Genomic DNA, 27,380 nt, shown 5'->3' on the forward strand with positions numbered 1-27,380 from the left:
ATAACCAGACAACAATTCATCGAGACATCCATCATATCTTTCATAACACCACGTGTAAATAAACATGATTGTGAGTACAGTGAGGAGAAGTGAAGCGGCTGTAGAGAGCGGAGAGGGAATGAGGTACAGAGGTAAAGAATGAGCGCATGCTGAGTGGGAGCAATAAGAAAAAGGCCGAGCGCGGGGGCGTCGAAGGGTGTTCAAGGCTCTGAACGAACGCCGCTGAGTGAAAATGCACCGGTCTCAAGGTTATGAATCTAACCAGAACATCGTGTATGGGTGTTATTCAGGGAAACGGCTGTGCAGTACACCAAGGCCACGGAGCACAGACAGATCAGAGCAACTGGTGAACAGATTTCATTATATAAACTGAAGAAAATGGGTAATAAACAAATTCTTTCAAAGTACTAATTGAATTTTAGACACACATGTACAGTATAAACCATTCACCTCATATACTATACAGCGTGAAAAGACTGTGGTCCTGATGGTACCAGTGAAACCAAATCCATCAAAGAGCTCTTAGGTGAACATCAAGTGGCTGAACATCTACATCACTCTGATGATCTGATACATCACAGAGGCACTGGTTTATTTATACGCAAGTGTGATCTTAAAAACATCTGTTAAAAGTAAGCTGATTTGCTATGAGGGTTTACAGAGAGTTGTAGTTTTAATAAATATAGACAATCGGAGGCATCTGTACCTGAAAGCTGAACATGTAGGGCATCTAGAGTAGACCATGTTTGTCATATTTTAATCAAACCCTGACTGATGCTTGACCTAAAGAGTGGTAGCTCAGTGGTTAGGACGTTGGATCTGAAGGTTCTGCGTTCAAATCCCACCACTGCCAATCCTGCCACTACTACCCCTGGATCCTTTGAGCAAGACCCTTAACCCTCAACAGCTCAGTTGTATAAAATAAGACGTATGTGATAAGGGCATCTACCAAATGCTGTAAATGTCGAACCTGGAGTTCTTCTAAAACTTCTTCAGTCTTCATGATGCTATTTGTTTAGGTATGTTCTCTTACAAGTTCTGAGGCCTTCCAGGGGCAGGGCCTAGTTTTAGGATTCACAGCAATGGGAGATAAATACTTATGAAAACTCAACTTTCTTTGTTTTGTACTTGTAAACTTTGTGTTCAAATCTGCCTCACTTGATCTAGATCCAGATTCTCAACATTGTCTCACCTGATTTAGATCCTTGTACTTGAGTCTGCCTCATTTGTGCCTTATCCTCAGGTTCAACTCTGCCTCACTTGATCTAGTACCTAAGATCTGACTCTGCTTTGCTTGAGGTAGAGCAATGGATCCCACTCTGCCTAGTAAGATCTAGATCCTTGGATTCAACACTGCACTGCTTGATCTAGAGTCATGGATTTGCCTTGCTTGATCTAAATCTTCAGATTCTGCTGTGATCTTTAATTTGTCTTTACCTCATACACATTTTCAGTTTCCACTTTGACACACTTGAGCTAGATCCTCAGATTCAATTCTGGCTCACTCAATCTAGATCCTTGGATTTGTTTGACCTAGATTCACTGATTCAACAGTCCCTCACTTGATTTGGATCTGTGGAGTCAACTCTGCCTCATTTGGTTTAGATCCTCAGATCTGGCTCTGCATCACTTGACTTTGAACCTGTGGCTCACTTGATTCAGATCTTCGTATTATTATTACCCTCACTATATTATTCAACGCTTCAACTCTGTCACTTGATATAGATTCTCAGACTTGCCTCTGGCTCAATATTACAGATTTAAAGAGTTTTCACTCTTCCTCACTTAAATTCTTAGACAATAATTTTACTCACTAGATCACCAAATTCAACTCTGCCTCAGTTAATTCAAATCCTCGGGTTCAACACTGCCTCTCATCTTCTGGATCCTCAGATTCAACACTGCCTCTCTTGATCAGGATGCTGAGATTCAGGTCTGCCTCAATTGATCCAGATCCTCTAATTGAACACTACCTCACTTGATCTAGATCCTCATATTCAACATTGCCTCACTTGAGATGCATCCTCAGATTCAATTCTGCCTCAACTGATCCAGAACCTCTGATTCAACACTGCCTCATTTGATTCATGTTCTTGGATTTGACTCTGGTTCACTCGATCCAGATCCTCGGCTTTGACTCTTCCGTAAGTGAGTCGTAAATCTGACTCTCTCTCATTTGTATGTTAAAACATCTGACAATTTTATCCCTATAATGTAAATAAAAATGTAAGAAAATAATTTTCTACAGTGATGCAAGTCAATTCAGTATCCATGGCAACAATGAACAGTGAATGACCAGGCATTCATCGTTGGTGCAGAAAGGATGTTGTTATTGGTTTATTTTGCTCAATCCTTGTCCTCCTTCATCTGTCCACTAAATCTGTCCACTTTCTTTAATCTCTATTAAATTGGATTTTTATGTGACTAACATAGTCAGGTCTGTGATGAAGTTTTTCCTACACCATAGAATAGGTGTGTTAAAACTTTCACTCTAGCCGAAATGTAGAGCCCAATCAATTTCATGCTATATTTCATGCTAGCAAAGCTTCACAACTGGCAAGAACTTGCAAACAATCAACCAGATCACATTTCCACAAAGACATTAAATGGAGACTTCGGAGATTATGAAAGCTTCCATCTTAAACTAGGAACCATGATTTTTATTAAAAATAGCACTTAATAAGCATGTTTTGTTCAATTTTCTCGTCAAAAAAGCGACTTTGAATGGATCTAGACACTCTTCTGTGGAGCGGTACACAAAGACCCATGCTGAACAAAAAGCAGAATTAAATCAGAATTTTTCATTAAAGCAGCTTTGAATGGATCTAGATACACCTCTGCGGAACAGCACACAAAGACGCAAGCTGAATAAAAAACAGAATTACAACAGACTTTACAAGGACACCTGGTACACACTGATCACTGAAGAAAAAAAAGTGAAAGGATAATAGAGTGCTAGGTTTAATAGAGTTCTCCTGATAATTGTAATTGCCATGTGACAGCTTAGCTGTCTAAAACACAAACACCATGGAAACCATGTGTAAAGCTCCTCCAGCCTTGCATGATACTAATGTATAGAACATTAGCTCTATAGATATAATGTATTTCCTAAATTTCCACATTTCAACTCCCATTATCCTCAGCCTGTGACCTCACTGCAATCAATGATTATTCCTGACACTCACTCATCTGCAGTTACACTTACGTAACCTGGACTACAATCTGGACTTCTTGCACCAACATTGTGTTGTCTGACCATATGTGTGCCTCAAATTTCTCTTACCTCACCTTTCGGTTTGTTTGCTACCTCAACACTGAGAATGAGGTTAAGCAGGATTGGACAATGCATGTATCCATTGGTTTCCATTGGCTATACATGTATCCACTGGTTCCCATTAACAATATGTGTATCCATTGGTTTCCATTGGCTATACATGTACCCACTATTTCCCACTGAACAATATGTGTATCCATTGGTTTTAAGTGGACAATGCAATTATCCATTGGTTCCTGTTGGACAATACACAGACACATTGGATCATCATCCATTGGACAATGATTGTATCCACTGGTTCCCACTAAACAATGTAGCTATACATTGGAGAAGAGGTAGTTCAGTGGTTAAGGCATTGGATTAGTGCTCAGAAGGTTAAGAGGTTGATTCCCAGGACCACCAAGCTGCCACTGCTGGGCTATCACTTTGTATAAGGGCATATGCCAGAAATATAAAATGCAATTATGTATACATTGATTTCTATTAGACAATGCATGTATCCACTGGTTTCCATTGGACATTGTACATATACATTGGTTTCCATTGGACAATCCATGTATTCATTGGTTTCCATTGGACAATGCATATGGTGGGCAGGGAAAGGTAAGAGGAGTTACATTTACAGCAATTGTTAGACAATCGTATCCAGTGCAACTTACAGAACTGAAACGGCAATACATTTTTACGTTTATACCACTGTACAGTCAAGGGTTAAGAGCCTTGTTCAAAGGTCCAGTAAGAGCAGTGTGGTGGTGTTGGGATTGTCTGAGCAATACAAACACACCAGAAAGTGAAGGAGCAAATTTTTGGCTAAATAGGTTATTGGTAATGTATTTAGATTTAAGATTTTATTACTGGTCTAGTCACATAATATTCACTTTTTTTCCCCCTCAACAATATTATTCTGTCCTGCCTCATGGACTACCGATCGTTGGTGTATTTTAATAAGCTGACACTGTAGTGATGTACCATTTCTGACTAATAAGACAGCAGGGCATCAAATACAGCTGTTTTTCATGTGTATACAGTGTATAGTGTTACACTATTAAACTGCATATCAATAGGTTGTGTTCAGGTCATGTTTAAATAAATAATCCACCGATACTGAATTCCCTGACAAACATGTAACATATCAAGTCCTGTTGCAGGAAATCTTGTTCAACTTACACTTCACTTTGTCTCTCAAACCTGACACGCACATCTCATCATCACATTCCAACCCAACACTTTTGGCAAATAAGACAGGCTTTTTTGCTCATGCTTTGCTGAAGACTCCAACAAATTAATAAGCACGGAGCGAATCTGCATGCCACGCTCATCCTGAATGAGGGCTTTCTGCCTTTTGTGATGATGTCATCCGACTATGCAGCTACCCTTTCAGAAATGCACCTGACATGTCCGAGCTTTGAATTCCTAACGTGAACAGAATTTGCCCTCTCCCACACATGTACACCTACAAGCCTGCACAGTAACGAGCTGTTAGAGGCCAAGGCGAAATCAGAAAGGGGAGAGAGTTGGGAAGGGGAGGGGGGGGGTTGAGGTGGCCGGATCAACACCGAGCTGTGAATCATCAGCATATCTGTAGCAGATGCAGAGCATTTGAGATATTTCCACTCCAATGATGGAGTTTTTTTATTATTATTTTTTACATGTTTAACATTTCGGACACGCAGTGCCATGCATATCTGACTAATGAGGCCTATCATATTCTTATAAGGATGTTCTAAAGACATACGACAATATAGTGACAACCTAGACATTGTTTTTAATACATGACTCTATATTTTCTCCTAAATAACACTAAGCTGAGTTTGGATTTTGACCATGGCATATCAGCTATAAAATCAGTTCAGGCATAATATTTCACTCATACTCCTCATACAATGGTTAAAGCTAGCATCTTTAAGGATCCTTTGACTTGGGGAGGAAATCCCACCATTTTTTTCTTCCAAGTAGATCCCATTTAAGAAGCTATTAACCTAATCCAGAGAACTAAAATTGATGTCACTTAATATATGAATTAAGAAAAGAAATAGTAAAGTATAAATGTTCATATTGGTTCATAATGGTTCATAAAATATAAACCATCAGCATGCAGTAAAAATGATTAATATTGTCAATTTCCAGTTTTTATCACGTTTAATGTTTAAAGACATGGGATGCTATGCTAACGTCTGACTAATGAGGCCTATCTTCAGACTCGCAGGCTGCCATGACTGTCAAAGATGACACTTTTGGTCATTTCACAGGCTTGACACAAACAATAACACTCTTTAGCGCTACTTAGTGCTGAGACTTTTTATTTATTTCGGCTGACTGTGAAACACTTACTCAGACATGCAAAAATGACTCAGTTCTCCACCTTCAGCACGATTTCAGAAAGGAAAGTCAGCTCTTTTACTCGAAACCAGCTCCAGACTTCACAGAAAATGAATGATATCATAACCAGGTGTTTGCTCTTGATAGCTACTCAAGAGCTGTGTTTTTACCGGGCTATGCTATGCATACATTCAGAAATAAAGGTTCCATCTAACATCTCTGATGGTCTGTTGATGGTTGTGAGAAGGCAGTCAGAACCCTAGAACCCAGACATAACAATGCTGAGTGTGTAAAGACTTAGTCTTTCATGAGTCATATGAAGGGAGAATGGATTTGGGCAACTCTCATGAAAAGTTCATTGATTCAGTCAATATGGATCCAGATTTTATCCTAGGAACACACCCTGGATGAGACACCAGTCTACTGCAAAATACAAGACACACAAAACAATTCATTGAAGAAGAATAAGCCTTTATTTCTCACACATACTTTACGGCAAAAATCTTTTCTCTGCAAATCCCAGCTTGTTAAGAAGTCAGAGCACAGAGAGTAGGTGGATTCCATCAAAATTGACCCTAGGTGTGATTGAGTGTATGAGCATGTTGCCCTGTGATGGACTGAAGTCTACTCTAAGGTGTATTCACACTAACCTGATAAACTGAAGATGAGTGAACGCACGAACTGAAGTGAACTGATGTGTTTACGGCATTCAGTGGACCGTAAATGAGGCGATTTTCTCATAGCTCCACTAGAACGCTGCTAGAAGTTGCCTCGAGATTGAGACATGTCCAAAAACATCATTTCAGTTCACAAAAGTCAGTCGATTTTCAAAACCTATCATATAGTATAGTACAAAAATGTCCAGATTTCATCATGTGAAGGGTTTCCTAGGCTGCCACACACTTATTACTCACGTGACTGCCTAATTTAATGCATATGCCTGAGCATCAGTGTGACAGAAATGTCTGTGCAGGCTTTAGCAGCATTTCAGCCCCTCACTGACATACTGTCACACTCCATGTAATCGAAATTCAACCATGCCAGAAATCCCTGCACACCTTTTAGTTTACTGAGGCAGTCTTGACTTCTTATAAGCAGCAATCACCATTTTTAGCACTTTAGCCTCTCAAACAGGGCTAATATAACGAAGGAGAATGGCTTCAGCCGCCTGGGGGAAACACTAACCTCCGACAGGGGGGCCATTTACGCAAATGGCGCCAATAAAAGACTATTATACAGAAATATTCGAATATTACGGTATATTAAGTATAAACTTTCTCCCCACGCGCTCCCTTCAGACTTCAGCGCAAAAGAATATCAAATTAGCTCGGTGCGTCTCTGCAGATTTGCTCAAGGCGATTCATTAATTCCAGATGAAATGACAGCCGCGAGCTGTGGTCCACTGGCCTTGTTTCTGGTCCTCAAGGACCGGAGTGACACATGTGTAGTTTTCTTTTAAGTCTGACTTACTTTTTTTCTGTGTCGAAGGAGGCCGAACGTGTGATGGCTGAAAGTGTGTCAGCTGCATACAGGGGTGGGGGGGAACTGGGTTACATTGCAAAGAGGAGGGATTGTACCAATAAGGGGCAAGTCCAATATAACAGATTAGAGCTCTAAAATTAGGGGAGAAGCGAGCAGCTTTAGCGCCTGACTATTTTCACTCGTTTTAAGATAAGCGAATATACAGTACAGCTCTTTCCATGAGAAATAACATATACAGACTCTGAGGTGAGTTTTTAATAAGGCATAGCCAGGAATTATTATATTGAGGCCACAAGTTAATATATTGAGGCCAGGACTTGATATGCTGTGGGAAGCTCATACTTAATACATAACCTGCAGTTTATTATTTTTGTGCAGAAAAAAAATGTATTTGCTCGGAGAATATAAGATCCATTTCACACAACCCCAGTGACTCCAGTATTTCCAGTCTTTAAAAACAATGAAAACTTCCATTGTCTTGACTACTTGTGAGTTGAAAGCAAGCTTTTTATCTTCACTCCTTTTTTTTTTTAATGCAGCAGGTGGACTTTTGTTTCTAAGTTTAACCATTTTGAAATGTTTTACAGTGTAGGAGGTGGTGTGAGTTCAGTCGCACTGGAACTGTGCCGCAATTCCCGTGAACGTGAACGCAACTTGTACTCTGCACATGCTCAGGAAGTAAAGTAGCCTACATGTTTGTGTTTTAGCTGATGATCATGAGTCATTGTCAGACATATATTATGAGTGGCAGGCGAAGACAAGGCGATGAGGGTGCCTTAATGCAGCATACAGTAATAACAGCATCAAAATAATAACAAAGCAAAAATATGGCTGTGTTCTCCATGCATGTTTGTGATGGTGTAAGATGAACGCAAATGCACTGGGGTTCGAGAGAATCATGTGAGTCTGAAACCAGAGCAACACTACAACGCTTGGAATCAACAGTGTGAATATCAGCTTACTGCCTGAAACAACATCAATGCCATGGGGGTTTGCATTGACATCATTACAATCTGGTTATTTAAGCAGATATTTGTGTTTATGAGGAATTCCAAGACTTAATGGCAGCATTCACATGGTTACATGATCTCTACATAACTCCTTCTTTCTTCTTCTTCCGGCTTTTCCCTTCAGGGGTGACCACAGTGAATCATCTCTCTCCACCTATCCCTATCTTCTGCAACCTCAACACTTGCACCCACTAGCTTCATATCCTCATTTATTACATCCATATACCTCCTCTTTGGCCTTCCTCTTTGCCTCCTGCCTGGCAGCTCCATGTCCAACATTCTCCTACCGATATACTCACTCTCCCTCCTCTGAACATGTCCAAACCATCTTAATCTGTCCTCCCTGACTTTGTCCCCCAAATGTCCAACATGAGCTGTTCTTCTGATGTACTCATCCCTAACCCTGTCCAACCTGGTCACTCCCAAAGAGAACCTCAACATCTTCAGCTCTGCTACCTCCACTGTCTTGTACACCTTCCCCTTGATTCTCACCGATGATACCTACATAACTCCATAAGCCCTTAATGACCAGTGACATAAACTTACATAAGCATTTATAGACTCTTATTCCAAAAGCTGTCAGCTGTAACACCATCATCAGATACTGTATGAGGTCATGAGGTTAGATGCCTTTGTTAACATAAACCATTGTAATGTGTCAGCTGTGATAAAAGCAACATCTTGCCAATTTTCTTGTCAATCTAAAAAAAAAACGTTTCAGGTTCACGTTATTAGGCTAACTTGTGGACATTGTGGTCATGATTTTATGTCAAACCTGAAAAAACCCAAGCTATAACAGTGCCTTGTCATGTATTTTGCAAAAAAATAAAAAATCGTTTTAGACGAGTTAGACTCATTGCAGCCAAGACAAACTGCTTATTTATTCTCATTCAAGCCTGACTCACAGAAAAAAAAATGTTACCAGAGTGAAAAACAATGTGACTGTAACATGTGCCACTTATGTGCCATTTCTACCTCAACACCTTTAAACTAGAGTGTGGGAGCAGAGCAGCTTCTGAAGCCAACATCTTGGCTGAGTTTCACTTCATCTCGTCTGCTGACTGGCTGACGTCATGAGACCTTTGCCAAAATTCTGTTTGGAAAGATGAAGCTTTTCATTCTCATCAGCACTGGAAAGCTCTGAAAGCCTCAATAAGGATGATTTCAGGACTATATCCCATGGAAAAATGGGTCAATAAAATGAAAACGTGTTTTCTGTCAATTAAACGGACATCGTAGAGAACACCTGATCAGATGACGTTTATAAATAAACGTCAAAATTTATTCAAGTGTAGATCAAGGAATTTAAACAATGTCACTCAATCCATCGTTTCCTTAAAATCCTTTAAATCTAATGTTATGCACTAATTAGATAAAGCACAGATCGTGTCCTTGACCATTATCTCTTAAACGGGGTGTGTTGTATTTATTTGTTCAAATAATTAAAAAACAACAGCAAACATGGTTCTATATAGAGACCTGTGGTTTTGTAAATGAGCAAATAGAACCTTTTCCAGCAAACATGGTTCTATATTGGACCCTAGATTTCTGTACTTGATCAATAGAACCGTTATCACAAAAAATGGATCACAATATAGGACCCTGTGGTTCTGTACCTGGCCAATAGAACCTTTACCAGCAAAAATGGTTCAGTATATAGGACCCTGGGGTTCTGTACCTGGCCAATAGAACCTTTACCAGCAAAAATGGTTCTATATAGGACCCTGTGGTTCTGTTCCTGGCCAGAAGAACCTTTACCAGCAAAAATGGTTCAGTATATAGGACCCTGGGGTTCTGTACCTGGCCAATAGAACCTTTACCAGCAAAAATGGTTCTATATAGTACCCTGTGGTTCTGTACCAGACCAATAGAACCTTTATGACAAAAAATGGTTCAGTATATAGGATCCTGGGGTTCTGTACCTGGCCAATAGAACCTTTTCCAGCAAAAAAGGTTAAGAATATAGGACCCTGTGGTTCTGTACCTAACCAACAGAATCTTTACCAGCAAAAATGGTTCTATATAGGACCCTGTGGTTCTGTTCCTGGCCAATAGAACCTTTACCAGCAAAAATGGTTCAGTATATAGGACCCTGGGGTTCTGTACCTGACCAATAGAACCTTTCTCACAAAAAATGGTTCAGTATATAGGACCCTGTGGTTCTGTTCCTGGCCAATAGAACCTTTATCACAAAAAATGGTTCAGTATATAGGACCCTGTGGTTCTGTACCTGGCCAATAGAACCTTTACCAGCAAAAATGGTTCAGTATATAGGACCCTGGGGTTCTGTACCTGACCAATAGAACCTTTCCCAGCAAAAATGGTTCTGTAAAGGACCCTGGAGTTCGGTACCGGACCAGAAGAACCTTTATCACAAAAATGGCTCAGTATATGGGATCCTGGGGTTTTGGACCTGACCAATAGAATCTTTTCCAGTAAACATGATTCTATATAGGGCTCTTTGTAGAACCCTTGGCCAGTGATGAAGCTTTTATATTAAAATAGTTCTATAACTGTACTGGTGAAATGAGAGCCATTAATTCTTTGGAGTTTTATCTCTATATGTAAGTGATGTGTTTGTGAATGACCTGTGAATATTTAAAAAAAAAATCAAATAGCTAATTCAATTTGTGAAATAATTTACTGTAAACAACTTACGTTTGTACAATAATAATAATAATAATAATAACAACCCTTAAATGATTCCAAAATAAACTGTCTAACTTGGATTCAAAGTTCCCCTTTGGGTTTTCTTCAGAAAACCCTTCAAAATAGTTCAATGAAAGTAGGGTTCATATATAAAGCAAGTGATAGAACCATTCCTTTTAAGAGTCTATTGAAATCTTCCATTCACAAGATGCAAAAGACTCAAATGTCTTTATCTCAGTTTAAATAGTCGAACATAGATCCATGTAAATGACTATAAAAACAACTTTCTAACCTGGAATCACTGCAGTGTTTGGAATTTGCTGGAAAACCTACGCATAGCGCCACCCCCGCTAAGCAACTCAGCACCAGCTGACAGTGCTACTCGCTGCCACTTTCTAACTGATAAGCCGGAAAATGGCCTTGAGGGAAGGACCGCATGGAGAAACTCTTGAATAACAATAATAAAAAATCTCAGGAAGATGGGAAGATGTAAATCTTCCAATGCAGGATGGTAACCAACAACCTGTCCACTGACAGGAAGTGCATTCTGACAGACACAAGTAGAACTTTTTGGTCCTTTTTGGTAAATAGTGAGTTACCACCCTCTCCCAAGTTCTCGCCTACCATCATGGTTAGCTTTATATTTCTTACAGGATGGAAAGAACGGAGCTGGTGGCTCAGTGGTAGGTTTCTCATCTGCCCTGTGGAAGGCTCGGGTTAGTCGCAGTGTAGGATGCAGGGTTGCGTCAGGAAGGGCATCTAGTGTAAAACCTGTGCCAAGTTCTTGTGCGGACCAGTTGGTCCACAGTGGTGACCCCTCACACATGTAGGCAGCAGCAGAAAGATCAACAACAACAACAGGATGAAAAGAACAACCACCAGTTGATGGATATCATGACTATCCAGGTGTCTGGATTTTAGGATAAGGATTACGTCTGCATGACACTTACATAATGCTTTAATTACATAAATAATATAAACTTATGACGTAAACACTGATAAAGGCTTACTGCAAAAGCTTTTAGCTGTAATAAACATTGGATTTGCCAAATTTGAGGTCGTGTTCATGTACCACATGAGTCAAGCTACTGTGTACTTTAGGTAAAAGAAAGGAAGGCAAGAAACTAGGGAGCATTTTATAGAAAAATGGACCGATTTTAAGTAAGTAAGGCTTTTCAGACTGCAGATTATATGGTCGTTCTATACTTGCTTTTAACCCCGGGTAGAGGAATGTTTTACACATGTAATTTAGAAGCGGGGTTATGAAACACGGCTAGTTACCCGGGGTTATGAAGCTCTGATCTGAATAAGGATCAGCAGTTAACAGTTAACAGATCAGTGTTAACTCCACATTGTGGTGTCAAATGTGTCTAGTGTGAGACGATGCAGTCTTAGAATGTTAGATCCCTAACACCAGACATGCAATCAGACATTGCACAGCGATTTAGCATCATATCACGCGCTTTATACAGTTACATGTTGTGTACACGGCTGTTGATGGTGCAAATATACAAATAGGCAGGGTTTAGGAACGTACAGTGTGAAACGTCAAGTTATTGTTAACCCCGGGTAAAGTATAAACAGTGTGAAACCTCAAACAGCATAACCCAGGATTCTGTTTACTCGAGGTTTACAATCATCCAGTTAATTATCTCAAGAGTGGCAATCCTTTCTGAGGCTTAAAGAAACTGCAGCAGCTCATGACGATAGAAGGCTGAAAAACATTAATAACAACATAGCCTCAAACAAAATGAAGTCAAGAGGGTGTCAGACTTGATCTGGTGAAAGTGTAGAGTAACTACGTAACACCAGGTTATACAGTCATCCAGTGTACAACAATTTTAGAGAAGGTATATCTTAATCTCACTACATCTCACAAACTACAGAAATACCTGAAACAAACCCTATATCAATCAGAAAGGTAGAGACATACAGTATCATTCTGTTTTTTTTCTCTCTTGCATTATACTTTACAATACAGTTCATCTCTGTGCACCAGAGACGCATCGTCTGCACTTACAGTGTGCCTTTGATTTGCAAACATTTTTCTATCAGATTTTATTCTGATGATTTGCTATAAATCAAGATCTTGGTGGATGCATAATATTTTTGAACCAGCCCAATCTGGCAACCCTTTCATTACCTGTCCTTTCTGTTCTTTCTCCACTGAAACTGTTCATGAAGCAAACATGGGGCAGCGTGATTCCTGCCCAAAGAGACTTTTATTGCAGTTACAATTTGAACCCCTACATGTATCAATAACTCAAGAACTAAATAAGCAACTCATGGTCATATCAATGGAGTTTCAATTGAATGAGGACTTGATCCTACATGCTGGACAAGCCACCATTGCAAATAAGGTCCTCTTTTGGGTGCTGGATAATAAAAACAACTCAAAAAAGTATCCTCCACTTGGCAACACATGTGACAGCTAGACCTAAACGCACAGGTAGCACCTTTCAGAAACCTCCATCAGAGCAAAATAAAGACCTGACGAGATTATCCAAGAATCATGTTGGTATGGATCCAGTCTTACTCAGAGCCCCGGCAGCTTGTTCTGTCGCATAGCTACCAGCAAATCAGTCTGATGATGCCGCTTTTATATAAGCCTGATCGAAAAGGAAGGGAGGGTTGTGATGTCGGTGTGAAAGGATGCAGTCTGAATGTTTGCATGTATCAGCAGAGAACGTTGCTCTGCACAAACAGGAGGAACATCAACATGAACTTTTCTAATAATAATAAACCATGGTCGCAGGTTGTGAGGCTAGTTTTGCAGTTCTTTGCAAACAGAACTTCTATGAACGTCTAGTGGTTTAGTTTAACAATGCAGTATTGTCTTGAAAGGGGTGGAGCTTAGCTCTGAAGCATGTTTATCCCAGGTAACAACCGTAAATGAACAAGAAATTCACTATAACTTTCACTTACCCGCTTAACACGACAATAAAATCCATGACGTTCCAGCCATTTCTCAGGTATGAACCCTTGTGGAAAACAAAGCCAAGAGCTAGCAGCTTGATGCCGGCTTCGAAGCAGAAGATCCCAATAAAATAGGGCTCTGTCTTCTCCTGTTGGAGTGTAGACACACAGACATGTAGTGAAGTAAACGCAAGTAAAATGAGTAAAGAAACAAGTTCACATCATTTCCAGGTCTCTATTTAAAGTCAATTGCTCCACACGGCGCTCTCAGGATATTTATCTAGGAGACAGTGTTTTTCTTTTTTGTATAACAGAGCAGTGTCTAGACAGAAGGTGAGCTTGTTTCCTCCTTTATGTTTTATTTCAATGTCTTTATTAAGTCTGAAAAAAGGAGAGGAAACGAGCGCTGCGTCGTTACCATGGTTAAGTGAAAGAGCAGGGGATACAGGGATAAGTGAGAGGTGAGATAAAGACACACAGCACTTTGTTTCCTGTTTCTGCACATCCGAAAAATAAAAAATAATTCGGCATTTGCTATTAATATGACATTTCTCATTATAAGTGCTACATGCATCGATTTGCAGTATCCGCCCGTGAATCACCGAGCGCGAGGGCTGTGGGCGTTGCAGATATGACGTGTGATTGTATATTAAGTGAACACATCCTCCACTTTTCTCTATGTGGAGAGATCATCATGATCATGGCGCAACTCTTATCTCACCTGGAGATTCACACCGAAAAGCTCTTTAGTGTAGAGACATGGAGCCGAATACACACAGGCAAATGACTCAGTACTGTTTCACAGCACTTATACGTTTTTTTTTTTTTTTTACTCAATACTAATACACTATACAGAACATTTCCCAGAGTTCAAGCAATGCTTATGCTCCAGTGGTGTTTAATAAATAAATGAATAATCTCACCAGTCTTTTGGCCATAGGTGTCTTGTCTTCTCCGGGAAGATGCTGCTCCAGAGCCAGAACGACGCAGTTGGCGATGATGGTAGCCAGGATCATGTACTCAAATGGAGTAACAGCAAGGTTAAGGTATATAGAAAACTCTGACAAGATGGAGGATAAGTAATCTTAACAATCTTATCATTTAATTGACATGTGATCTTCTATGACATCCATCCATCCATCAATCCATATTTCTATAGCACTTATCCTACACAGGGTCAAGGGAACCTGGAGTCTATCCCAAGGGACTCAGGGCACAGGACAAGGTGGGGGACACCCTGCACAGGGCTCCAGCCAATCCGAGGTCACAGTCCTACATACACCCATTCAGACAGGAAGAGGAAACTGGACAACCCAGAGGAAACCCCACAGCATGGGGAGAACATGCCAATTCCACTCAGAGGGCGGAGACAGGACTCAAACCGGAAACCCTGGAGTTGTGAGGCAAACATGCAAACTCCTAACCTACTATGTCCCTCCATGATTATGTAACTATAAATGTACATTTTTGTCCATCACCATTTTATTAACAATCTCCTCCATGACCCCTAATGCCATATAATTACCTGCAGTGGCACCAGCAGATGCAGCGGCACTTTAGTCCTTGAGTCTAACCAGCTCTCTCACTTCCCTTTCTGTAGACTCTTGCTCAAACAGAAAACTCTAATGCTAACACCGCCATCAACACCCTCCGTCACCCTCACCGTCTTGCTCATCGCTATATAACTGCATTGCATTCTGGGATTTGAGTTTGTCTCAGTCATTTTAAGCTGAATGTCTCATTAACATCATGATGAATGCGGCTGGAACATAGCGATTGAGAAGTGAAAACAAGCTCCTGCTCTTTTGTTTTTGTTTTTTTTGCAGCAAAAGTTATGTTTAAGAGCACTTCCTGTGATGTCGGTGTGGCACACAAGTACAGATTTTTCACACATTCACCTCAACAGATTCACATAATAATACATAATTGTAATACACCTGATTCACCCCCAAAAAACTAGACAGTAAAAAAAAAAAACTAAATTCAAGGAAATCTGAAGCTAATCTGCGATTCTCATTATCATTTCCATTAGCTAGCCGTTCACTAAAATTGCATGTGCATCACAGTGGTAAATTACAGTGCCATCCATACTAATAGCTTTGACTCTAAATTATGTTCAATGTGCCTTGTGATGAGTGTTTTGAAAACCATTTGCACAGTGGTTATTCTGTGTAGGCGGCTGTACGGCAAAAAAAAAAAAAAAATAGAAAGAAAGAAAGAAACCATTACATTCACACCGTATGCTGTGGTTAAAAGCCTCTTTGTAACTTGCACAAGAAGACAAAAAGATCGAGAATGAAGTCTATAGTAAGTTACAATTCTTCAGCATACAATTCATTCTAAATTACAATCCAGGGTAAATTATACATCCGAGTGTTCTCTGTGAGGCGTCTGTGTGGGTTTCCTCAGGGTTCTCTGGTTTCTATCCAGCTCCTAGAAAACACGGATACACTGAAATCGAGCAACTCATGTAGAGTATTTCTTTGGAAAGACTCTGGGATAGATCCTTCAACACCCTGACTAACACTAAAGTGCTTATAATATGAATGAATGAATTTCAAAAGAAAGATATGTGCCTTAAGATGCATAACCTTCCTCTGATCCGTTATTAACTTCCCGTCATTATTATAAACGGTGTCATTAAGCCACAATGGACGGCGTGTTGATGAAGCTGTTGGATTCTCAGTGATTCACGCTGAACAGACCAAGTCTACGCCACGACGAGCCGCTATAAATAGTCTCGGCCGTTTCGAGAACTTCCCACATTCGCTTAATCCCAGATCGGCTTCGTGTAAAACACCTTCGGGGTGAAGTTATAAACAAGGACCTCATTAAAGCACCTTAGGTGAACACAGTCACTTAGCCGTTTCAGTCTTTTCCGCAGTCGAGCGTATGAAAAAGGACAGCAGAGACAGACAGATTAAACAATAGGGAGTGACACACGGCAGACAGACGAGCCACAGCGCTGTCGCAGTTTCAGCAGCACATACACACGGATCTTTAGAAAAAAAGCACCGAGACACTGTCAGTCCAAACAGAAAAACATCCAACCCTAAAACAATTATCTGTAGAAGACGCTGGCAGGTTTCAGACTTACATTCTTCACCCAGATTTCTATTAGTGTCACTGAAGAATCTATAGCAAATAACATCCTTAATAAACTTACCTAAAGAGCAACAGCATAGTGTCATGAAGCACATTGCATAGATTACTGACCCCCACCAAACTTTATAGTACACCATGATATAACACCATGTCCCGAAGTATATCTATTTCTCTGATACTAGCTTTAAGGAACATCTTTACATTCTCTGACTGTACAGAGAAGTCTACATGCCCCTTTAAACAGGACATAAATGCCCCGTTATTGGTGGTGTCCTTTCTAGTGACCTCCGAAACAAAAGTGTACCAATTTTTCTGCAAATTGTCAGGTGGGGGTTTTTTTGGTGGTCCAATTTTTATTATTTGAACAAGGAAAACACAACAAAACAGTAAACTGAATCGCAAAATTCTGGTATCTGGTTTGACCAACATGTCAACTGATTCTTAGCATCCCAAAAAAACAGCTAATTTCTTCACACAGGGATGTCAAACGAAGCCCCGTAGTTCTTACATGGATCCAGAAAAGCATTCAAAAACAGAATACTGGAAAAAAAAATAAATGCACGGAAAACTGAACGAACTATTTCAGTGACTTTTTGTAAACATGACCCAGGCTAGCTTCTTGTAGCAGATCCTCTATTGTGGATTATCCAATAAGCTGTGTTTATGTAAATGATTTAGGTGAAGGCAGCTCATCGGACCAGAGACTAGCTATAGTGCTGGAGATATTGCCTCAGAAATGAAATACTTTACAGTATATTTTGATAAAAATGAACTAAACATTATATCGATAAGTGAATTGTTGGCATGACATTCACGTTTGTTTCAAGTCTCATTTACTTAGCTTGCGATTCTAGTCAAAAACCTAACCACTTTAAACTGTCTAATATATAAACACAACATCAATGGTTAAATATTGAAACTTATCTGGTGTCACCATTTAGATCCTTCATAAGCATAGAAGTGTAAGTATCATTTGGTTGAATTTTTTATCCAACCTGAGTAAGCTGATGGGTTAAGAGCCATTCTCAGGGGCAGTTAGTGATGCTGGGATTTGAACCTATAACCTCCTGACCAGTACCTCTGTTTTAGTTCGATACCCTTGGTGTAGTCATTGAACTTATTCCTAGTGAGCATTTTGGTCATATATGGTGTTTGATTCAGTATCTACACTGTAACTGGTTTGAACCTGCAAACGCATGAAAAACCCATTATACCCAATATTTCTGGTTACAAATATGTCAAATTAAATGGGAATTGCACACCTCTTAATGGCCCAATCATCAGTTTTCTAAACAAAGCAGCAGGTAGCCCGTGATTAGCTCTTAGTTTGCCGATCGAGACTGAAGTACATGTATCTGTCATGTCTTAAACACTAATGGATCCATTAGTGATAGAAAGGCTCTGTGGGTGAATTGCTACAAAGAGACCTTACCAAATATAGCAGTCCAGTTTCAGAGTTTTCTGCAGCTATTAACTATGAATTTCACACATTTGTCTGAATTTGGCTTCGGAATTTGCTCCAGCTATGTTCCAGATTTATGTTTAATGCTGACAAGATGCACAAACAACTGGGAATGGCTGACGAGGCCGTCTTTTCCCATGCCAAAATGATATGCAAATAAGGTAGGGTTTACATTAATATGTATTCTCTAGAGTTTAGATCCAATTCAACTCATTAAAACCCTGGCATCTTTAACGCAATCTCTGTGAGGATTGTAACCGGGGAAACAAATAAGAAAATCTGTGCCCCTTCCTGCATGTTTTTTTTTTCGGAAAGGCCCTGGATCCACCTTGAACTTGACTGGGAAAAAGGAGCCTTCTGGAATTTAATCTTGGAATTTTTTCTATATTCAGCTTCTCTTACATTATCAATAAGCTAGGTTAAGACTACTTTCTTCTTATTATCCGATGGTACAGAGTGTTACGCGATTTTATTTATAACAAGCACTATTTGTTATCTTCAAGACGCCATTGTACTTCCTTAAGCAGGAATGGATTTACAAACAAGGCTGTGTGTCTTTGAACCCGACTCCACGACTTATATTCAGGATCAGAACAAAATTCTACAGTTCAAATACATTATGTTCCCCAAAGTACAGACAATTTTAAAAATGTAGCATCAATATCTTCATCAATAACACTCCTAAATGTCCAGTTATGTACCTGAAATAGAAAGACCTCTAACTAAAGGCATTAGATGTATGATCCCTATATTTGACACTTTAGTGCCTGGTTTCTGTTAATGAACCAACAATCCTAACTTTATCTTGATGGTGGAGACTTCCCAAGGCCCCTAAACTACAGTGTTTTCAGGTTTCTATCCATATCCCAAAACATCTCACCTTTTCCCTACTGTTCCCCATGTGACTCAACTCTCCAAACCTTTCATAAAAAACCAACCGAGTGTGTTTTATAGCAGGGGAAACACTCAACCGCGCTTTCTGCCTTACTAATGCTACTGCTCTGTGTGTGGTGCTGATGGCAATCATCATCCACTACGTGAATAACAAAGGGAAAAACCTTCATTTCCCCATTCACATGTTGTTCAATCACAATAGGCTTTACAAAGCACTCAAAGATCTTCACATATGCCAACAAAGCAGAGTTTGGAACAACACAACAGACCTGTACTGAACCTGAATATATTAAAATGATGTTTGATATCAGTGGCCACTAGATACAGTAGAGTAGCTACGACCCCTTAACGGCCCTGGAAATGGTAGAACTTCCATACAGGTCATGGTATAGGGGTGCAATTACTGCCTGTTGCTATGCACAGCTTGTCAGACATTCTCAACCATGTCCATCAATAGAAATGACCAAGTATTTAAGCAACACTGCTGATACATTCATACCACCTACACGATATCTGGTCAGTGGTGGTCCTGTGGTGGTTTATTTCCATTGGTAGAATGCTGGATGGGGTAATATGTTATAAGATAGACAGAGCAACATAAGTCAGAGTGTAATGGGTTAGTCTTTAGGCTAAAGGTGCCGAACTGCATTTTGCCCTGTTGCATGGGGTTGGGGTGATCTCATCCAGAGCATTATCATTGTATGTGTATGATTCCTCAGAAGGTGCAAGTGCTGTACCTTGAATTGGAGAAAAGCTTTAAAGCGGTGGAATTTGTGGTGATTCTTAATCTAGTTACATTATTTGTAAGGTATAAAGATGCATACAAAAGGTACTTGATGCTACCAGCAAGAAAAAATAGCCCTGTATTATCTGCATTATTTCCTAAGGATGTTGAATGTGGGTCAAAGTTTAGTCATTACCCCAAACCTCATGTCTATGTCCACTCTACACACACACACACACACACACACAGAGGTAAGGATATGGCCATTCTATGATCCTCCTCGCGTACTTCCTCACCGGGTTATTCTCGGCGAAGATGAACAGCGACCTGTTTGCCGTGAGACAGTTCCGGCTGCCTGGAGGTGGAGGTTTCGCGCGCCGCGCTTTGATGCTCTTTGGTGCCTCGTTACCGGGACCGTCTGCGCGCGCACCGGAGCCTGCGCCCGAGCCCGAGCCTGCGCCCGAGCCCGTCCCGTTCGGCGCGTGCTGTCCGGAGCGGACCATGCCGACCGGACGTGAAGCGAGCGAGTGCAAGGAACGCGCGCGATGCCGCTCTCACTCCATGCCAAGCGCATCCACTTCTGAAAAGCGAGGTCAGATCGGTGCTCCGCTCCTGCTGTTTACATTCCAGGAACTTTTCTCCCCCAAAAAGTTGGTGGCTATGCATCAGATGTCGGGCGGCGCGAGAGGTGCAGGTGCATTTCCACCTTTTCCGGCGGCTCGAGCCGGCTAATTAAAAAAAACAACAAAAAACCCAAAAACCCTGGTGTCTGTGGGTGCGCGCGAGAATTTTCCAAGCAGCAAAAAAAGAACTAGTTACGATAAAAACGTGATATCTCTTGTCATGCATGCATGCAAAACCGTGGAGTAAACAAAATCGATTTCCGTTTCCAAATGCATTGCACGAAACCTCACTTCATCTCCCGCCCGTAGTTTTCCTTCATGCAAAACAGTCGAGAGGTGGCGGAAAATCCTGCACGTTGGTCTCACGCGTCGGGCGCGAGAAGTAGCAGCAGCAGCATCAGCATCAGCAGCACAACAGAGAGACTCGGAAAGACTCAGGAAGGCAAGGAAAGGCTGGAACGGTGGCGGAACAGTTGCCATCCCCCACCCACCCCCTCCCCTCCGGATCCACTACCGTCTCCCACGTACTTTTTAGAGGAGCAGTTTATCTCTTTTCGCCCTCCAGGCAGATCGGGCCGCGGGAAAATCGGTTACCATGGCGATCTGTGTTACACTCATCCTTCCACTCAGTACTGTAGTGAGTGTGTGCATGCATCATGCTCTTTACATGTAAAAGAATTGGCGCGGGGAAAAAAAGCACTCATGTTTCCATGCATGCACTTGCCTATATAAATAGATACATGCTCAGAGAGAAGGAAAAACCTTGCATTAAAACTATTTTTATTTTAAATTCATCAGATTTCTGATTAGACAGAAAAATGGTGTGATGGATACTGGTGGGTTTTTTTATTTTTTTTTTTATCAAGCTTGTAAACCCCAACTTGTTTTATTTGACCGCAAATGCAAGAAAAATGGATTTGGATGTCAAAGGATGTTGTCAATGTTTTATATATCTTTCCTTCCACTCTTGGAGATAAACTTTTAGATCATGACCTATTAATTGAGGATGACAGGATGGTCGGCACGTATGCATGTGCGCACTACCTCAGTGGCACCTCCAGAGTTCTTCAGAATACTGAAAACTAGGTGTTTTACAGTAATCCATTCAATTTCAGCAGAATGTGGAGGCAGATATAGTGACAAGGTAAAAACTCCTTGAGATGACGTGAGAGAAGGTTTGTGAGGAACCTAAACTCGGGGTGATACTGAATAGATTATAAATGGTTTCAACTCTATACTATACAGTTAAACATCACTACAGGTTTAAAAAGGAGGTGGAATAAGAGCAGAGTGGATGGATGTGTCTCAATCAGCTCTCAGGGCACAGATCCGGAAGATGGCCATTTTTAGTTCTGCTTCTCTCTCAATCGCAAAATCTTTCCAGTGTACTGGAACATTCACTCCCTAAAAACTCCCACAATGCACCACGAAACCAGAGAGCTATCTATCAATAAATAAATAAATAAAGAAAGAAAGAAAGAAAGAAAGCAGATGAAACTAAATCTCAGCTGTATGTGTGTAGCTTGTTATCGATGTCGTAGCTCTCTGACGTTTTATCTATGGTTCCTTTGAGACCAATCTTAAAAAAATCCACTAGCTAGCTTGCGATCCTCTTTGAAGTACCATGACAGAAATGTGTGTAATTAACATATAAGCTTTATTTGTAATGACTGACAGCGTTATGTCACCAGAAATTGAGTCATCAGTATCCCGATGTGTAGTGGGCGACCCCGGGAGCTAACACACGGATTGAGACACACCCTAAGAGTCCTAGGATGAGCACAGGACAGTTATTATGATTCCAGCAGCAGCTTGTATGCACACATTGTGCCATGTTGTTTGACAGCTTTTTTTTTAAATAATGCATGAAGCAAGATGTCTCATCTAAGAAAAGGACCTAAAGAATGCATGTGCATATATGATAACAATAACACCCAGAGCACAAGGCTGGAAGTGTTTCCAACTTCATACTGTATATCTGCGTCTGTTTTACGTAGCACGTCCCACAATCCGCCAAAGTGAACGAGCAGCGCTGTGTTTTTACTGAGACGCAGGCATGCATCGCTGTAATTGTCCACCGTTTCAGTGGGACGCGTTTCTGAGCTCTTTGAATAATAACGTGTCAAAAATGTTTAAACACATGAAAAGGAGATAGAGGGACGAAACAAAGACGAGTGACACATGGCAGCCTGATGTGCAACAGCGCTGTCACAGTTTCAATACCATGGAAACACAGATTGCACAAGATTAAACCCGAAGCTTGTAATTCTCCTACACAGTCAGGCTAAATTTAATTTTTTGTGCCACTAATGCATCTTTGTAGATAAATCGAGTTTGTTTATTCAATATTATCCAAGTAGGGAGTGATGATTTATGCTGGGATGTCTTCCACATTCATAACTCGTTTATTTTCCCATTCACGTCTATAAACACTGATTAAATAGAAACTTTGAAAACAATCGAATTGAATGCGTCCTCCATGAACTTCGGCGTTTCCGACACTTGAAACGTTTACAGTTCTGTTCCCGAAGACACTCACAGCTCAATGAATTCAACCCTAGATTCCTCAAACAATATATGGTTACACACTGGCACAAAGACATTGCTTAAATCACATCACGCAGTTGCATTTCACTACCAGGCTCCAACCGTGCCTATGAATCATTCTTATTTTTCTGTCACTGAAGGGAAAAAAAAGAAGACAAATCCATCTTGATGGAATGTTTGGCCAGGCTATAGCTATTTGGCATGAGTGAACTCAAAAGCAGCCAAAAGGAATGAAAGGGCCACCTACCTACCTGGGATAATGCTGGGATAACGCAGGCAGCATTACACATCAGCAAAAAATGATAAATAGAAATAAACAAAAAAAATCATTAGAATAAGAATGCATACAATTACAAACCCTTTGAGCTATAGATGTAGTAGCATAAGGATCTAAAAATTAAATAAATAAAAAAAGACTTTCAGCTTGTATTTCTGCTTCAATTTGTCCAAAGTTTATGTGAACATCAGAACTTTTCAAACTTGAAATTGTTCCCTTGGGTTACTGTAAACCTGGAGTAATTACAATTCGGGCTTATCCTAATCCCAGGATCAACAATTTATTTCTATCTCTACATGAGTTTACAAATCATACTGTACCTTTCTAAACCCTGTATCAACCCGAGCAGGTATTACTATCTTCCACAGCTACACTACATTGCCAAAAGTTTTGGGACATCTGCCTTTACATGCACATGAATGTAATATGGAGTTGGCCCATCCTTTGCAGCTTCAGCTCTTCTGGGAAGGCTTTCCACAGGGTTTAGGAGAGTGTTTATGGGAATTTTTTGACCATTCCTCTAGAAGCACATTTGTGAGGTCAGGCACTGATGCTGGACAAGAAGGTCTGGCTCGCAGTCTCCGCTCTAATTCATCCCAAAGGTGTTCTGTTGGGTTGAGGTCAGGACTCTGTACAGGCCAGTCAAGTTCCTCCACACCAAAATCACTCTTTATGGACCTTGTTTTGTGCACTGGTGTCCAGTCATGTTGGAACAGGAAGGGGTCCCCAAACTGTTCCCACAAAGTTGGGAGTATGAAATTGTCCAAAATGTATTGGTATGGGCCAAGGCCAACCCCTGAAAAACAACACCTGAATTCAATGATTTGGAGGGGTGTCCCAAAACTTTTGGCAATATAGTGTATCTTTTTTGGCCTTCTGTGATGTGTTTTACTACCTGACACTTCCAAGTCATTTTTGTTAATTTGTTAATGTTTTGTCTGGGGATTTCGTAGCTTCTTATTTAAGGTGTTGGACTACTGATTGGAGGGTTGTGAGCTCAAACCCCAGGTCCACCACTGCTGGGCCACTGAGCAAGGCCCTTAACCCTCAGTTGCTCAACTGTATAAAATGTAAGCCGCTCTGGATAATGACATCTGCCAAATGACATAAATGTAAATGTTAAGTGTTGTTATGTCCTGGTTTTCACGTGACATGAGGTTCAGTTTCTGATTGTGTGTCTGTTGCTAAGCACCTAACATTCTAACACTGCACACGTTTGGCAACAAGATGTGGATTTAATGCTGCAAAAGCCGTGCTGATCCTGATTCAGAGCAGAGCTTCAAAACCCCGGGTAAAAAGCCGGGCTTCATAACCCCGCTTCTAATTTACACATGTAAACCTTCCTTTACTCAGGGTTAAAAGTAGGGATTAGAACAACAATAACCTGGGGTAAAGTGCAGTGTAAAAAAACCCTAAACTATATTTACATACTGTAAAGATGTGTCTTTCCGGCTTCCAGGAGTCATTTTAAAATGACATAACAAAGCATACAAGGATAACATATACTGTATATACTGTATACTCTCAATGTCAGTCTGTGGAGATTAAACATTACACAACATTAGAAGAAACCTATAGTAAAATTGGGCCGTTAGAATATGTCATATGTATCTTTAAAAATGGGTTTTTAACTCCCAGATGGATTTTTGAGTAGGCAGTGGATGGAAATGTGATTGAAACTAAGGCTGGCCAAGCTAGCAACACTTCATCAAAGGACGGGTGGACTCATTCTGAGACAAAAGAAAAAGTTGAACTTAGGCATCAGAGCTGTCAAGAATCAAGAGCTATGAAAACCCAACCCAAGGCAAAGATAAAGTGGGGTCATTGTAAATATCATATTTATTTCTAGACTTTCTAGGCTTTGAACCCTTGGATGGCTTCTTGGGTTGGCAAAGTGTCACTCAGTTAGGTTGTAATAGAGGAAGAAGCCTTTATTTGTCACATACATTACAGCACTTGGAGGTTGGGGTCAGAGTGCAGGGTCTAAGGGGATAAGGGCCTTGCAGTGGCAGCTTTGCAGCAAACACTGACCTTCTGGTCAACAAACAAAAGCTTTAACCACTTGAGCTACCACCACCACTGGCCACAAGTTAAAAACCAAGGGCTTCGGACCATGGACTAAGGTACCAACTCATCTGTCACTTATCATCCACTAACACTAAGTCTACTTATGATCAGTCTTTCTTGGTGATGGATCAAACTGCACATACAGAAAGCCCACAAATCCTGCTACAGTCTGAAACTCTCTAGGTTGAGGTATCCACCCACACATAAGCTCTTGATCTCAAAGAGCTTGATAGAAAGCTTAGTTGTTTCAGGAAGAGTTGTTGCTCAGAATACACTAAGCACTGGAAAAGATATCCTTTAGTTGACCAGAAGCTTGGTTGAATACAATATTGTATATAAGGTTTTGGTTTGAGGAGGCTGTTAGGGATGGATAACAGTAAGTGTTGTGGATGTAATAGAGGATATTAGGTGCTTGGCCTTCTGGTGAAGGGCACACTGTGACTGAACAGACTTTCTGCATCCATTAAGGTTTGGAATGAGATTTCAGTTGTAAAGGTGTCCTAACTTTTATCAAACTATGCCAACTCAAGGATATTTTCCTTGACACTCTAGCCCCTGGTTTGGTCATAAGAGACCTATACCTAGATCTCTATAACTATGTTTTGTGATAAAATCTATTTGTAAAAGGATTGTCCAGCCATCCAGAACTGCTTATACTGCACAGGGTCACAGGGAGCCTAGAGTCTATCCCAGGAGACTCTTGGCACAAGGTGGGGGACTCCCTGAATTGGGTTCCAATGCACTGCAGGACACAATTGCACATAAGCCTGCATGCTGCGGGCAATTTAGAGAAGCCAATTACCCTATAACACGTTTTTGGAATTGGGGGTGAAACAAGAGTACCCAGAGGAAACCCCTGAAGTATTGTGAGAATATGCAAACTCGGCACACACAGGGTAGAGGCAGGAACCAAACATCCAACCCTGGAGATGCGAGGCAAACATGCTAACCTCTAATCCACTGTGCCTTCCTGTAAAGTCTTATAAAACTAAAATGAACTCAATTCGTCTTAATGAGGTTCTGAAGCTCTGACTATAGGATATCATTTCCATGTTGTTGTCTATGACTTCCTTATTCCTCTTCATATTACAGATCACAAACCTTTCGCCGTTGTTTGGTCCGTAACACTGATTTAGTGACCAGAATAAATTCACTACGATGTCATACTTTATTTGGGTGCATAGTATAATCCCACAGCTTGTCATACAGCCCAGAGAAATGTAGTGACATATTGGATTGCATGGCAGAGCAGCATCACAACTATTCATAATGACAGTTTCATGAATATTTCCTATCCAGGTCACTGTGCAAATATAATATGTCAAAAATAGATCATGAAATAGTTCTTAAGACTGCTCTGCTTTTGGAGAGAAAGTGAGGTGCAAGGAGGGGCTCCAACTCTGTGCACTAATTGAAGGAGAAAATCTGACAATAAGAATTTTTAACCATTTAGCATAAGGGAAAATGAACCGGCTAACGGTTTGAGTGATTTATCTTTGTTTACAAGTCATAGGTGTATATTGTAATGGAATACAGATATATAGAAACAACACAGTAATTTCATCACAGATGTTAAATTTGGGTCTGGAATGCCAAATAGCTCAGATCTTGCTGGCAAGAATGTGTGTCATCGTATTTAGGGAGAATTAAAGCATACCAAAGATAACACCTGATAGAAATCCATCCATTTAATGTAGCGCTTCTTACACAGGGTCACAGGGGGCTTGGAATCTGTATCCAAGGGACTTGGGGCACAAGGCAATGGACACCCTGGACAGGGTATCAACCCATCACAGGGCACACTCAAATGGCCATTCACTCACAACACAGACAATTAAGAGATGTTGGTCAGCCTACAATGCAATGGACTTGAAGAGGAAACCCAGAAGCATGGTGAGGTCATTCAAGATCCCTGAATGGAGTGTGGAGGCAAACATGCTAACCACCATTCCCCATGATATACAACCAACTGGATCCATTTAGCACTAATGTAGAACCCTGAAATTTCCTGGAAAAGTCCTTGTTGATCTA

The 27,380-nt window shown here is 40.6% G+C and overlaps 1 protein-coding gene across 3 annotated transcripts in view; it reads right to left on the bottom strand.

Annotated features, from left to right (window-relative positions):
* cacna1eb (calcium channel, voltage-dependent, R type, alpha 1E subunit b) overlaps nt 1-20,902 on the bottom strand; it is an 84,575-nt gene extending 63,673 nt beyond the window's left edge. For all 3 annotated transcript variants that reach the window (XM_058395108.1, XM_058395107.1, XM_058395106.1), the window contains exons 1-3: nt 20,097-20,902; nt 14,574-14,679; nt 13,660-13,799 (exon numbers count right to left, since the gene is read on the bottom strand). In XM_058395108.1, the coding sequence (XP_058251091.1) occupies nt 13,660-13,799; nt 14,574-14,679; nt 20,097-20,338 (488 nt within the window). In that variant the 5' untranslated portion in view covers nt 20,339-20,902. The remainder of the gene's footprint in view (nt 1-13,659; nt 13,800-14,573; nt 14,680-20,096) is intronic.
* Between the last annotated feature and the right edge of the window lie 6,478 nt (nt 20,903-27,380).

Source organism: Hemibagrus wyckioides, linkage group LG07, assembly GCF_019097595.1.
Source record: "Hemibagrus wyckioides isolate EC202008001 linkage group LG07, SWU_Hwy_1.0, whole genome shotgun sequence".
Taxonomy (NCBI): Eukaryota; Metazoa; Chordata; class Actinopteri; order Siluriformes; family Bagridae; genus Hemibagrus; species Hemibagrus wyckioides.